We start from the raw sequence: 12,397 nt of genomic DNA, 5'->3' as shown, positions 1-12,397 counted from the left end.
TAAATCAACATTTCTACATAAAAGTTTAAAAATAAAGGTTAAATTTGTTCAAAATGTCCTTAATATCCTTATAACAGATATATTTTATTTTATCGATATACAGACGGAATATCATTCTGTCCATGTCATCGCCATGTTGGCCTATCGACTGTCGATAGTTTCCCTCTTGGCCCGAGACTTTCGGGTATTGTGCAGAAAATTTCGAACTAAATAAGCGCTGAATCATGAAGCGAGCGCGACAGCCGAAGATTACCACGCAGGCCCTGCTCGATTTTGACCTGGGCGAGAGTTCCTCGGATAGCGACTTCCTGCCGGACATCGACAACTGCTCGGACGGATCGAAGGACGAGAGCGATGGCGACGGGAGCAGCAGCGACGCCAGTGGTGGCTCCGATTCTGATTCGGATTCGGATGCGGAGAGCGAGGACTCGACACTGCAGCTCCGGCAGCTGTTGGCGGAAACGGAACCGTCGCCACTGGAGAACGGGATTAATGGAGTGGACCACTGTGCAGCTTCCTCCCCGGCCGCACCAGTGCCTCGTGTGCCTCTCCAGCTGTCCAGTGCTCCGGCCAAGCGGATGTGCTGCGTCTGCCTGGGCGAACGCAGCGACGACGTCAACGAGATCGTGGAGTGCGACTCCTGCGGCGTATCTGTCCACGAAGGATGCTATGGCGTCAGCGACAACGTGAGCATATCCAGTACCAACTCCACCTGCTCGACGGAACCGTGGTTCTGCGAGGCTTGTCGTGCTGGGGTTTCGGAACCGGGCTGCGAGCTGTGTCCCAACAAGGGCGGCATCTACAAGGAGACCGACGTGGGCAAGTGGGTGCACCTCATCTGCGCTCTGTATGTGCCCGGCGTGGCCTTTGGCGAAGTGGAGCAGCTGTCCTCGGTGACGCTTTTCGAGATGCAGTACAGCAAGTGGGGCGCCAAGGTGTGTTCGCTTTGCGATAACGCTCTATTCGCTCGCACGGGCGTTTGCATTGGTTGTGATGCAGGCATGTGCAAGACTTATTTTCACGTTACCTGCGCCCAGGTGGCCGGCTTTCTTATCGAAGCGCACCACGAGGACGATGCCGCCGATCCGTTCTACGCCCACTGCAAGGTGCACTCGGAGAAGGAGATGATCAAGAAGCGACGACGGAACTACCACACACTGCGGCTCAATATGATGCAACGTGCGAGGGAAAAAGAGGCGGTAGCTACCGAACATGAGACACCTGCTCCTCACCTGAATCCAGCCCAAGCACGTATTCAGCGTAAGCTGCTCAAGATACAACACAAGTATGCCAGGCACAAGGAGCTTAAGCCCACGCCGTGGGTGCCAACCCAGAAAATGTCACGCCTGCTCACCACCTCGGCCTCCGCCTGTCGTCGGCTGTTGGCCAAGGCGGAGATTATGTCGGTGGATGTGCAGCATCTGGAGCAGCGCGAGGCGCATATCAACGCCTTGACGGACATTCGGAAGAAGTGGCACATTGCGCCGGCATTCAGCGTTGAGTTCACTGCTTACTACATGGACCGCATAGTCCGCATGGATGACTTCCGTCAGCAGCAGCGAGAGCTTATTTCACACAACGCTATCTTGTCCAAGGATCAGGACGTGCTGAGAGCTCAATACGACAGCGCGTTGGAGGAGCGCAAGGCGGTGAAGGCCACTAAGGATTCCCTGCTAACGAGCATTAAGTCTCTGCACACGGCTTTGGCCCAAATTGCACCCAACATGACGCTGCCGAGCGTGGATCTTATAGCGCATCCACTGCCAGAGGCGCCGCCAAAGACCAGTACGCCGACTCCTCCCCAGCGACCCATCTCGGTGCCTACGGCAGCTGCCCTGAAAATGGGCGTGGGCTTTCCGTTGGGTCATTTGGGGCCACCGGGCAGTAAAATGGACTCGTCACGCATGCTCAGTACTCATGCCAAACAGGGCAAACACAGCAGTTCCTCGGCATCCGTGGAGGCAGCCCCTTCTGTGTCCTGTGGCATCTGCAAAAGAAGCAAGGATCAACATCTGTTGGTCAAATGCGACACTTGCAATCTGCACTACCACCTGGGCTGCCTGAATCCGCCGCTCACACGACCCCCAAAGAAATCCAAACAGTATGGCTGGCAGTGCTCCGAATGCTGCGACAAGTCTGAGGGTTCGGATGCCGTCACGGAGATCTCATCGGGCCCGAGAAAGTCACGCACTCGTTTCAATAAGGATGGCCATCTGGTCTATGTGGATCGATATTCGCTGGACGATATTCCAGTGGCCGCTGTCAGTGTACCCAAGGAGTCACACACCAAGCGAGCGCTCAACAAATCCCTGCCAGCTCCTGCTCCGGAATATATAGAAGATCTAACTAAGTCGCCGAAACGGCCTAAACTCCAATCCCCATGTAAAACACCAATTAATGGTGAGTTCGTTGTAAAGAATGCGATTTGGCACAATACCTGTTTAGATTATTATTGCTGATTTTGAGTTTTTGGTTTATTTTTTTAATATGCATTTTTCGCTTAATGGTTAGAGAAATTTATGATTTATGAAAAAATTTGTTTTCTGTTTTATCTTGATTTTCACTACACTTGTTTCATTTTGGCCTGTACAAAGTGGTATCAAAACGATCTCAACCATTGACCTTTGTTTACTTTTATTGAATAATAACAAATTAGTATTTTATATAAGATTGTTTTTTTTTTTTAACTAAAAATAAAAAAAAATATAACTTGCGTAAATTCAGGTATGTTTAATAATAAATAATAAATGATCAAACTAATGACACGGATCTTCTTTCGCCAGTTCCTACCGAAAATGTCACTCCCACAACTGATGCTGCTCCAGTCGCTGCTTCGGCGGCTACTCCTGCGGCAGCTCCAACTCTGCCCACGCCTAATACTATCGTCATTAACCTATCTGGCTGCGAGGACTCGATTGACGACTCCAGTGGAAAATTATCGCGAAAGGGTAAGCGTAAGGACAAGCACAAAAACAAACACAACCTGTCGTCGGACACAGAGAAATCCATCGGCAAGGAGCATAAACGGAAGCGAAAAAAGCGCGCCCACCTCGATGAGTCTTCCACCCACTTGGATACCGTGGGCAACACCTCGGGCAGCACCATAAAGATTATATTCAAGGCTCTGCGTTTACCCGGCGAGGATGCGCCCGAGTCTCAATATTTCTACGTGCCGGCCAATGCGGTGCGCTCCGTGGACGAAGCCTCGCGCCCCACCTCAGTTGAAACAGTCGAGGACAGCGTCCAGGGAGCGGAGCAAGCCTTGGCACCCATCGTGCTGCCGGCAGCGTCGCCGCAAAAGGTTCGGGAGCCCAAGGAGACTGCGGCCAGTGCTTCCGTCAACCCCACACCATCACCTAAAAGAAAGGTCAGTCCACGAAAGGCAAGTCCCCGGAAGCCACGTGTGGGTCGACCACGGGTGTCCAACGCCAAGCCTACTGTGGAAATCAGCTGCTGCGTGTGCAGCCAGACGGGCAAGTCCAACCAGGTGGTGACCTGCGACGAGTGCCACCGGCACTACCACTTCGCCTGCCTCGATCCGCCGCTCAAGAAGTCGCCCAAGATTCGCGGCTACTCCTGGCACTGTGCTGACTGTGATCCCACGGACGAAGATGCACTGCCCAAGAAATAGAAGCAAACATGATTTTTAGGTAGATTTTGTACCATTAATATCATTAGGTATGTGCGATATTTACAAAACTAAAATTGAATATACAAAATAAATTAAAGTAAGATTTACATTCATATTAAAAATAAAATATTGACCAAATTGTAATATGTCACTCGCTGAATTGTTCGGTTCAGTTATTTAAAATATTTATAAATACATATAATAATAAAAACCATAAAAATATTACCAAATAAATTCGGAAAATGGGTCTCCTTTTTGAACTGAAAAGCCGGTGGACTGCACAATCATATCAGCCAAGGAAATCTCACGCTCCACAGATTGCTTAAAAATGTTGACCATGTTTTGGTATTTTAGCAAGCAAACTCTGCATTTTTCCATCATATTACTGAAAACACTTAATCAGAGTTATGGACAAGTACCAAATATATAATTATTCATACGATTATCTTTCAAATAGCTTGGATTTGTATTTTTTCGGCATTGCACTTGTATTTCCGGTAAATGAGCAATAACATGTTGTGCTATCGAATGATAATCGATTCACGGCATTCGATTTCATATAAACAACAAAATCGATGTTCTTTTCGATTTCCCCTACACCGGGGTTAGTAGAGAATATTAACACAGTACTTATGTTAATTTATTTCTATATATTTGTAACCTATAGTCAGTTTAAAGGAGATATAACCTTTATGTTTTAGTTTCACATTTTTATTTGGCTTGAACTACCAACGGTATATGTTTTATCTTCGATACAATATTGTTGAAAAGATAATATGCTCTAGAGCGAAGTCTATAGCCAAGTCGACCAAGCCGCACTATGCTCTAGTCCAGCGGCTGTTGGAAAAACGGCCACGTAAAAACATAATTTTGACAGGCGCAAATACTTGGGGTGTCTAGTCGCCAACGTGAATGAAAGTAAACAAAGGGCAGTAAAATATGCCACAGCGGCAAGCGACGCAGCAGTTGGAGTTGATATGTGACGTGAAGCAGTGGCAATAGTTCCGGACCCAGTTTGTGACCATGGACGAGAAGCTGAAATATTCGCTGCTGCGCGGGGAACTGGTGGACACGCAGAGCATTTGGACCAGGTGAGTCTCACAGCATACGGCTCACTAAACCTCCCCAAGTACAACTCCTCAGTCGGATCCTTGCAGGCATGAGAAGCGCGTCTGGTTCATCACCCTGATAACGGGCACCTGCATGCTGTACTCCACCCGCACCACTATGCCACTTCTTGTGCCGGCCGTGGCATCCGCCCAAAAGTGGAGCAAAACCGACTCGGGCACTGTGCTCAGCTCCTTCTTCTGGGGCTACACACTTACGCAGGTTGTGGGCGGCTACTTCAGCGACCGCTTTGGAGGCCAGCGAGTCATTCTGTTCGCCGCCATCGGCTGGTCGCTTATCACATTCCTAATGCCCACTATCATCTGGACGGCGGGCTCCATCAAGAGTTACGCTATTCCGTTCATTGTTGCCATTCGAATTCTGAACGGCGCTCTTCAGGGCGTCCACTTTCCCAGCATGATTAGTCTAACCAGTCAGGTGCTTACCTCAGTTTATAAATTTACGCATAAACTATAACTTAATCGTTTGCAGAATTTGTGCCCCAATGAGAGAAGCAGCTTCTTTGGGCTGCTCACAGCGGGATCGGCTCTGGGTACTCTTCTGACTGGGATTATGGGATCGTTTTTGCTGGACTACTTCGGCTGGTCGTATGTATTCCGGGTGATAGGACTGATGGGCATCGCATGGGCGCTTGTGCTGCGCTACTATGCAATGGCCGGTGAGCGAAACCGAATTATTAATATTGCCACGCCGTCCCGACTCTGCGCGAACAAGAGTCCGGCAGAGACGACAGCCGTGCCTTGGTTGCGATACTTTAGTCGGCTGTCCTTCTGGGCCTGTGTGCTGACCCACGCCTGCGAGATGAACTGCTTCTTCGTGCTGCTCTCCTGGCTGCCCACCTACTTCCACGACGGCTTTCCACACGCCAAGGGTTGGGTTGTGAACATGATCCCGTGGCTTGCCCTTCCACCGTGCACGCTATTCGCCAAGTACTTGACCACCAGATTACTCGCTCGCGAATGGCACACGACGACGGTGCGCAAGCTCATCCAAAGCTGCTGCTTTGCCGCTCAGAATCTGGCCCTGTTTGTGATGAGCCGCACCTCGGACTTCCATACGGCGCTCATCTGCATGACTATTATCATTGGCGGAACGGGCTTCCACAACAACGCGGTAACCGTGAATCCCCAGGACCTGGCACCTCTGCATTCGGGCAGCGTCTTTGGCCTGATGAACACAGTGGGCGCGATTCCTGGCTTTCTCGGAGTATACTTGGCCGGACACATTCTGGAGCTCACACAAAGCTGGCCGATGGTGTTCAGCGCAGCTGCTGGCATTAATTTGGTTGGCTGGATCATATTTATGGTCTTTGGTTCGGCGGAAGCCATCGTTTAACATTCTCTTGCACACTTTCCTCAGCAGAAACTAACTTATTTATGTGTGGGTATATTGGAGTGGATCGATTTATGTTCATGCAGATTATATTATTTAGTATACACGTTTATGATTGACGATCATTTAGTTGTTCTTGTGAGATGTTAAAGCCAAAAATATGTGGTATCATTGATACTTGAAAGGACCCTGTGAGTTTTAGCCAATAAATCGATTCATTCTATATATTAATGTATATATTTAAGAAAGTAGTTTTAAGTAGCGAAATCTTACTGCTCCTAGCGTGATAAATACAAATGTTTAATCCATCAACATACCACTAGGACAGTCATTTAACGCTAGATTTAGTTATTTTCTTCTATGCTCTTTGACATATAGGGTCCGTCAAGTTCGTATCCCATTTTGCGGTAGTAGTTCCTGGTGCCCACTCCCGATATGACCGCCAGTTTTGTGCTGCCGTGCTCCTCTCGAGCAATTCGCTCTGCCTCCTCCATCAGCAACATACCGAAGCCCTGGTGCTGAAACTTGGTGGGATCCCTAGCATTAACCGGCACGACTGAGCCATATACGTGCAGCTCCCTCACAATGGAGCATTCGCCCTTCAGTTCCGGGCGGAAGGTATCCGGTGAGCACTTTCGCAGCCTAAGAAGGCCTACGAGAATGTCCTGTTCAGGATCTTCGTATGAGAGAAACGTTTCCCAGCCGCCATTGGCCACATAGTCCCGACGAATTAGCTCAATTTCGTAAGGGCGCACCTTGTTGTGGATTTCCTGAATGCCAACTTCGCGGGTTCTAACGTCGCGGCAAGTGGTGCCAAGATCCTTCATGCGGGCCAGCGCCAGTTCGCGGAGATTTCCGTGCTCCACGCCGGAACTAAAAAGAAGAAATATGTCAGGTATGTTCAATACATCGGCTATATCGGTCAAGTCACCTAACAAGCGGCATGGGAATGTCGCGCTGTACGCGGTACACTCGCGTCCATGGTGGTACAAGGGCCAAAATCTTGGCCACTAGGTCGACAAGCATGGATGGCGGATATGACTTATACCGCCCGGTTTTCCATAACTCGTAGAGACCAGTGCCGCGAATGACTAGCGTGGGATAGATCTTCAGGCCGTCAGAGCGAAAGGCAGGGTTCTCAAAGTACTCGATGAACTGCTCGATGTCGCGTTCGAAGTCCACATTGGGAAGATCAGGCATCATGTGCGTCACGATCTTGTAGCCAGCATCTTTGCCTAGCTGAAAGCTCTCGCACACCGCTCGCACCGTGTGTCCACGGTTCGTATCCCTGGCTACGTCTTCGTAAACCGATTGCACACCGATTTCCAACCGGGTGCAACCATAGCTAAGCATATCCGATATGTGCCGCTTGAGGCAGTAATCCGGCCTTGTTTCTATGGTGATGCCAATGCACTTTGTGCGTGACTTCTCCGAGTATCGTACGGCCTCCGCTACATTGGCGCTGCTGTGGCCGGATAAGGCGTCGTGCAGGTTGCGGATGAAGTAGTCGCGGTACTCCTCCGGCAGGCACATGAACGTACCGCCCATTACTATGAACTCCACCTTGTCCACACTGTGTCCCAGCTGCTTTAGTTGTTCAACGCGGTGTCGGGTCTGAAGAAAGGGATCGTACCGCGACCGGATGGCTCGCATTGAGGTCGGCTCGTAGCCTGTGTACGACTGTGTCGAGTACTCAAAGTCGCTGTCCGGTCCGCCGGGACAATAGACGCATATATTGCCGGTCATGTTGATGTGCGGACAACGATGCGGCTTGCACATGACGGCCACCACGGCGATCTGGATTAAAATAATTGAAATAAATATTTCGCCTTGTGTAATAAAGTGCGACTTACGCCACTTGCTGTGCGAATGGGCTTGGCCCTCAACTTTGGAAGCAGAATTTTTTTGGCGTCCTGCGGCACGGCTGCAATGATATCGACCAGGCGCGGCGAACTGTCCAGTCCATATTTGGAGGCCACCAATGATTTCATCCGGTTAAGGTTTACATCCTTTTTGGCTTCGTGCGCCTTTAGCAACTCCTGAATGATCTCCCCGATGACGAGCACCTGCCGTTCCTGGCGGCTCAATCCCACGCCTGGAATAATTGGCGGGGTAAACGGGCGTTAAAAGAATTACTTTCGTAGCGACGTTACCTACCCAACTTCTTTTTTGCCTTCATTTTGCTGATGAATTTCACATAAATTGCACGTGTGACGTTTGTTTTGATTCGGTTATCGACCGACCAATAGTCCGATAACCACAACACTGTTTGCCAGTTTTTGAAGCAAACAACACTTGGTAACACTTTTAGATGGTCTATCGTTTGTCGATTATTTATTTGTTTTAGCACCAGTTTCTCGGGAGTTCTGGATAAAATGACTAGCTGCGTGCCAGCGCAGCAGCAAAAGGACCAGGAGCAGTTGCTAAAGGAACTGGCCAGCAGTGGCGACGAGATGGACGACCCGGACGATCCGGACCAGGAACACCACCAGCTGGTAGAGCCGACCTTCTCTTTTTCGGTGTGTATACAACAAGCTAGTTTCTTGCGGGCCGATTGATAGCCTTTCCAATTATCAGAATAGTAACACCTGCTGGGTGTGCAACGGCTACTATGGGCCCAACTTCGGGGAACCGTTGTGTGGCGCCTGCCACGCCTTCCTTTACAACGCACAGCGGGCGGAGGAGATGCTCACGGAGCTATCCGACGACGAGGATTCTGGGAACGACGAGCCGCCGTTCAAGGACAAGCAGGAGGATGAGGAGACCGAAAACGACGTAGACATCATGGGCTTTGAGGATCTGGAGGACCCCCAACCGGCAGCCGTGCCACAACATCCAAATCCGCAGCCACCAATGGAGCCACAGGATCAACAGCCAGCCCAACCAGTTATAGATTTGCCCCAGCCGGTGCCGGAGGCTGCGGCACCACGACGCGAGTCTCCTGAGCGCGACTTCGAGCACGAGAGAGCCATAAATCCCTTCCTGCTACCCATTAAGCGTCCGCGGGCCACGGCTCCCTTGGCTCTGCCCCATTACATGCATGAGCTGGCCGATGGAAGGGCGCGAGTGCATGAATACAACGCCGCCAGCGGAAGCGGAGCAAGTGGCAGCAGCAGAAACATTGTCAACATAATACCCGTCGAGGTGATGCTGAAGATATTCGCCTATCTGGACGACATGTCGCTGTGGATGGCTAGTGAAGTTTGCAAGCAGTGGCACCACATTGTCGGGAAAAACACGGCCCAGAGCATGTGGAAGGCGTATATCAAGCAGCGCTGGCCGCTGTTCGACAGTTTGGCGGACAATCCCAACTGGTATCGGCTGTACGGGGCACTGATGTCTTCCTGCTTCTGTCGCACTTGCCTGATTGAGATGGGCGGTCGGGGTCAGGACGCACAGGAAGCAGATCCACAGCTGGGCGACCGGGAGCCGGGCAACGTAATGCGCAACAACTTCCTGCGCGGTGAAGCAAATTTGTTGAACAGCTACGAATCTGAGGGTATATCGGCCATACCGCTGGATCGACAAAACAACTACTGGCAGGCGACAATCCTGGGGCCACCGGGCAGTCCCTACGAAGGCGGCAAGTTCTTCCTGTTCATCTACTTCCCGGAGCGATATCCGATGACACCACCCACAGTACGTTTCCTCACCAAAATCCTGCATCCAAATGTGTCGCGGCATGGAGATGTGGGCATCGACATCTTCCAGCAGCACAACTGGTCTCTCGCGCTGAACGTGGCTAAGGTGCTGCTTTCGGTGCAGAGCCTGCTGACCGATCCGTATACCGAGGTCTGCATGGAGCCGGAACTTGGATACATCTATGAGCACGAGCGCGAACGGTTCGAGCAACTGGTGCGCGCGTGGACATGGAAGTACGCCATGTATGAGCTAATTGCACCGCGCTAGAAGATCAAAAGCCCTCCAAGGACAATGGACTGAAAGTTGGAAACTACCCCTCTTTACGTTGTAACTACATATGTCTGTGTATTTAGCTTAGTTGTGCCATCTGGATTGTTTATTTTGGCCTCCCCTCTCACTTTTCCTGCGCCCCAGGTTGAAACGTAGTCGAAATTACTTAACCTTATAATAAATGTATGCTTTAAGTTACGAGCGGCGTCTCCTCACTTCGTCCAAGACACCTTGGGGATGTCAAAGTGCTCGGTGAGCGTGTCCAGGTGCTCGTTGAACTTCTCCACGCGCTCCTTGTGGGTGGTTTGTGCCTTGTCCATGATTCGCTTGTTGCGCATCTTCTCCTGCTGCTTCTTACTGGCCATCTCGGCCTTGGTGAGCTTCCGCTCGTAGCCACTGGTGGCGGAAGTGGATGTTGCCCCCGATTCCGCTATTTGCTGCTCCACGAACGCCTTCTGCAGTTCCTTCTCCTTGTCCTTGCCCTTGTGCTTCTTCTTTTTCTTCTTGAGATCCGAATCGTTCTTTAACTTAAGCTTGCCCTTGGCCACACAGGCGTACTCGTCGGACATTTCTTCAATGGGTTTTCTATCTGGAAATGGATCGGTAATGAACCCGATCTGTTTAGGTTTTTCTGGTTTTTGTTTACACCTACGGCACGTTGTTATCTTAACATAATTTCTGATATTCGATATTCTTACCTTGCAAGAAATATATCGATGACATCTTATCGAATACATTTGAACATGTTCCAAATACGTTACTTTTTGGTTGTCACTCGTGGTAAGCTTCCTAATCTAACCAGGAATAACTTAAAAACCTCTAATATAAAAAAAATTTGGTAACACTATTTCTGTTTGAGGTTTCTAGAAATGTTGCCGGTGAGATTTTTTTTTTTAATGAAGTTATAAATTAATTCAATGGAGGCTGACTTTTGATTATTTAATAGGAGCTCATGAGGTGCTTGAGACAACTAATGAAACATTTGTTAGGATCGGAGGCAGTTACTATCTTATTGAACGAAAACTTAAAAAATATTGGTTTGCTGCCTACGGAACTTGTCGACAACTACAAGCGGAATTAATCACTCTTGAAACTTTAGACGATTGAATTGGCATTGCGTTGAATTGGGATCTGATTTGAGATCGAACAAAGTGCCAGGAATTAACGATCGGAATTGCATCTTTCAGATTTCTTATATTTGTGAAGAAGTTCAGCCGAAATATAATTCATGTCCGTAAAGGTGTATAAGATTTGTTGTACAAAGTTGTTCATTGTCAGCTTGAAAGGCAAATTTTGAATAATTTGAGTGACTATCCTTTTATATGTCGATATTGTGTGTAAGGTTTTTGGTGCTCTTATTCAAATGCCACGCAGTATGGGCTTTCTCTCTTAAGCCGCGTCACCTTCTCTTTCGCCTCTCTTGCGCCACCCACGCCGAGGAAAAGCTCGGCGGAAATTGTGGCCGTTCTCCCGAACGAACTTGTTAGCATTTCGCTGGCATTCAGATTCAGTTCTAATCCAACGGGCGACGGAACAACATACCGTGTGTGCTGTGTTCGCTGGAGGCGCGACTGTAAATATTTAAAAATTGAAAAACATATTCATAAACGGCCCAGGCCAAAACACTGCGAGAAATTCCTGCAGCGAAGTGATTTCGAATGAGTGGTTTCAAAGTGAACGGTGTGAGCCAAAGTCGTGTTATGTGTCCATACACACAAAAGAAAATTTATTAAATAAAATCATAACAAATGCATTTCATATATAAAAGTTTGAAAGTTGAATAAAAGAATAAAGTTGAAAGTGCGAAGGTGAAAATTATGCTCAATCCGAGCCTCGCTCTTTCTCTCTCTTTTTGCTGGCGGAAACTAACGGTTTAGGCAAAAACTGCCGTAAAAGCTCGCTCCTTCCGCACATGCGTGTGCGTGAGAGAGTGTGGGTGCCTGCTTGAGCGTGCGAGTGTGTGTGTGTGTGCCCGTGTTAGCATCCTGTAGCAAGTTCTTCACTCAAGGATAACAGTCGTAAAAGCACAACAATGTAATGAACAATATCAGAAAATATCATCATCATCGTCCACATTTTCATGGCAAGGGATAATATTATGTGTGTGGCTGTGTGTATGTGTGTCTACCAGGTTCTTTTGGCCCACAAACTTTAATGTCCTTCTTTGTCACTTAGTTTTATGCGAGCGTCGCCGTCAAACGCTACAATACGAGGGCATTTGCATACGATTTACGATTACCGTAGCCTCCAAAACGCACAATCCTACGGGTTAAGTCTGCCAAGGAGGCTGCGACTTCTTCCGCACAACCTCCTCAAAACTACACACACACACACGCACACGCAGTGGTAGCCAAGGGCATGTAACAGGTAACACAACACAATTGACACCTGTCT

At 49.1% G+C, this 12,397-nt stretch overlaps 6 protein-coding genes and 1 long non-coding RNA gene across 11 annotated transcripts in view; 4 read left to right on the top strand and 3 right to left on the bottom strand.

Moving 5' to 3' along the window:
• The first annotated feature begins 142 nt into the window (after positions 1–142).
• Positions 143–3,818, top strand: LOC117142691 (PHD finger protein 14). Its single transcript, XM_033306851.1, has 2 exons — positions 143–2,400; positions 2,784–3,818. Exons 1-2 carry the CDS (start codon positions 225–227, stop codon positions 3,629–3,631), a joined length of 3,024 nt encoding a protein of 1,007 aa, XP_033162742.1. The 5' UTR covers positions 143–224; the 3' UTR covers positions 3,632–3,818.
• Positions 3,526–4,151, bottom strand: LOC117142829. Of its 2 annotated transcripts, none has more exons than XR_004459578.1 (3): positions 4,072–4,151; positions 3,858–4,016; positions 3,526–3,616 (listed from the first exon to the last, which is right to left on the bottom strand). It is a non-coding gene; the product is annotated as an uncharacterized LOC117142829 (long non-coding RNA). The 2 variants fall into 2 exon arrangements; XR_004459579.1 differs by having other exon boundaries at positions 3,858–4,025; positions 4,072–4,145.
• Positions 4,152–4,363: 212 nt separating this feature from the next.
• LOC117142721 (solute carrier family 17 member 9) lies at positions 4,364–6,217 on the top strand. Of its 2 annotated transcripts, none has more exons than XM_033306896.1 (3): positions 4,364–4,722; positions 4,775–5,176; positions 5,231–6,217. In XM_033306896.1, the coding sequence occupies exons 2-3, from the start codon at positions 4,835–4,837 to the stop codon at positions 6,092–6,094; spliced, it is 1,206 nt and encodes a 401-aa protein (XP_033162787.1). In that variant the 5' UTR covers positions 4,364–4,722; positions 4,775–4,834; the 3' UTR covers positions 6,095–6,217. The 2 variants fall into 2 exon arrangements, with proteins under 2 accessions (XP_033162787.1, XP_033162778.1); XM_033306887.1 differs by having other exon boundaries at positions 4,368–4,722; positions 4,789–5,176.
• Positions 6,218–6,309: 92 nt separating this feature from the next.
• Positions 6,310–8,344, bottom strand: LOC117142702 (elongator complex protein 3). Its single transcript, XM_033306862.1, has 4 exons — positions 8,249–8,344; positions 7,945–8,186; positions 7,023–7,888; positions 6,310–6,964 (listed from the first exon to the last, which is right to left on the bottom strand). The coding sequence occupies exons 1-4, from the start codon at positions 8,268–8,270 to the stop codon at positions 6,436–6,438; spliced, it is 1,659 nt and encodes a 552-aa protein (XP_033162753.1). The 5' UTR covers positions 8,271–8,344; the 3' UTR covers positions 6,310–6,435.
• A 41-nt stretch (positions 8,345–8,385) lies between these two features.
• LOC117142711 lies at positions 8,386–10,201 on the top strand. Its single transcript, XM_033306874.1, has 2 exons — positions 8,386–8,610; positions 8,669–10,201. Exons 1-2 carry the CDS (start codon positions 8,467–8,469, stop codon positions 9,998–10,000), a joined length of 1,476 nt encoding a protein of 491 aa, XP_033162765.1. The 5' UTR covers positions 8,386–8,466; the 3' UTR covers positions 10,001–10,201.
• Positions 10,078–10,663, bottom strand: LOC117142789 (protein FAM32A-like). The gene has a single exon (XM_033306985.1). The coding sequence runs from the start codon at positions 10,570–10,572 to the stop codon at positions 10,216–10,218; it is 357 nt and encodes a 118-aa protein (XP_033162876.1). The 5' UTR covers positions 10,573–10,663; the 3' UTR covers positions 10,078–10,215.
• A 595-nt stretch (positions 10,664–11,258) lies between these two features.
• Positions 11,259–12,397, top strand: part of LOC117142677 — a 36,813-nt gene continuing 35,674 nt past the window's right edge. For 2 of the 3 annotated variants that reach the window (XM_033306837.1, XM_033306819.1), the window contains exon 1: positions 11,259–11,576. The gene's annotated coding sequence lies outside the window, so the exon portion shown is untranslated. Of the gene's footprint in view, positions 11,577–11,789; positions 11,812–12,397 lie in introns of those variants that run through there. The other variant, XM_033306829.1, reaches the window with a different exon arrangement.

The sequence above is a fragment of the Drosophila mauritiana genome, chromosome 2L (assembly GCF_004382145.1).
Source record: "Drosophila mauritiana strain mau12 chromosome 2L, ASM438214v1, whole genome shotgun sequence".
Taxonomy (NCBI): Eukaryota; Metazoa; Arthropoda; class Insecta; order Diptera; family Drosophilidae; genus Drosophila; species Drosophila mauritiana.
This window is presented reverse-complemented; position numbering and strand designations above follow the sequence as displayed.

Coding starts and splice junctions, on each gene's coding strand:
- LOC117142721 (XM_033306887.1), top strand. CDS start 4,655: ATGGACGAGAAGCTGAAATATTCGCTGCTGCGCGGGGAACTGGTGGAC. Junction 4,723..4,788: donor ACGCAGAGCATTTGGACCAG/GTGAGTCTCACA, acceptor GGATCCTTGCAG/GCATGAGAAGCGCGTCTGGT. Junction 5,177..5,230: donor TGATTAGTCTAACCAGTCAG/GTGCTTACCTCA, acceptor AATCGTTTGCAG/AATTTGTGCCCCAATGAGAG.
- LOC117142711 (XM_033306874.1), top strand. CDS start 8,467: ATGACTAGCTGCGTGCCAGCGCAGCAGCAAAAGGACCAGGAGCAGTTG. Junction 8,611..8,668: donor AGCCGACCTTCTCTTTTTCG/GTGTGTATACAA, acceptor TCCAATTATCAG/AATAGTAACACCTGCTGGGT.
- LOC117142702 (XM_033306862.1), bottom strand. CDS start 8,270: ATGAAGGCAAAAAAGAAGTTGG. Junction 7,889..7,944: donor CCATTCGCACAGCAAGTGGC/GTAAGTCGCACT, acceptor ATTTTAATCCAG/ATCGCCGTGGTGGCCGTCAT. Junction 6,965..7,022: donor ATTCCCATGCCGCTTGTTAG/GTGACTTGACCG, acceptor TCTTCTTTTTAG/TTCCGGCGTGGAGCACGGAA.
- LOC117142789 (XM_033306985.1), bottom strand. CDS start 10,572: ATGTCCGACGAGTACGCCTGTGTGGCCAAGGGCAAGCTTAAGTTAAAG.
- LOC117142691 (XM_033306851.1), top strand. CDS start 225: ATGAAGCGAGCGCGACAGCCGAAGATTACCACGCAGGCCCTGCTCGAT. Junction 2,401..2,783: donor ATGTAAAACACCAATTAATG/GTGAGTTCGTTG, acceptor TTCTTTCGCCAG/TTCCTACCGAAAATGTCACT.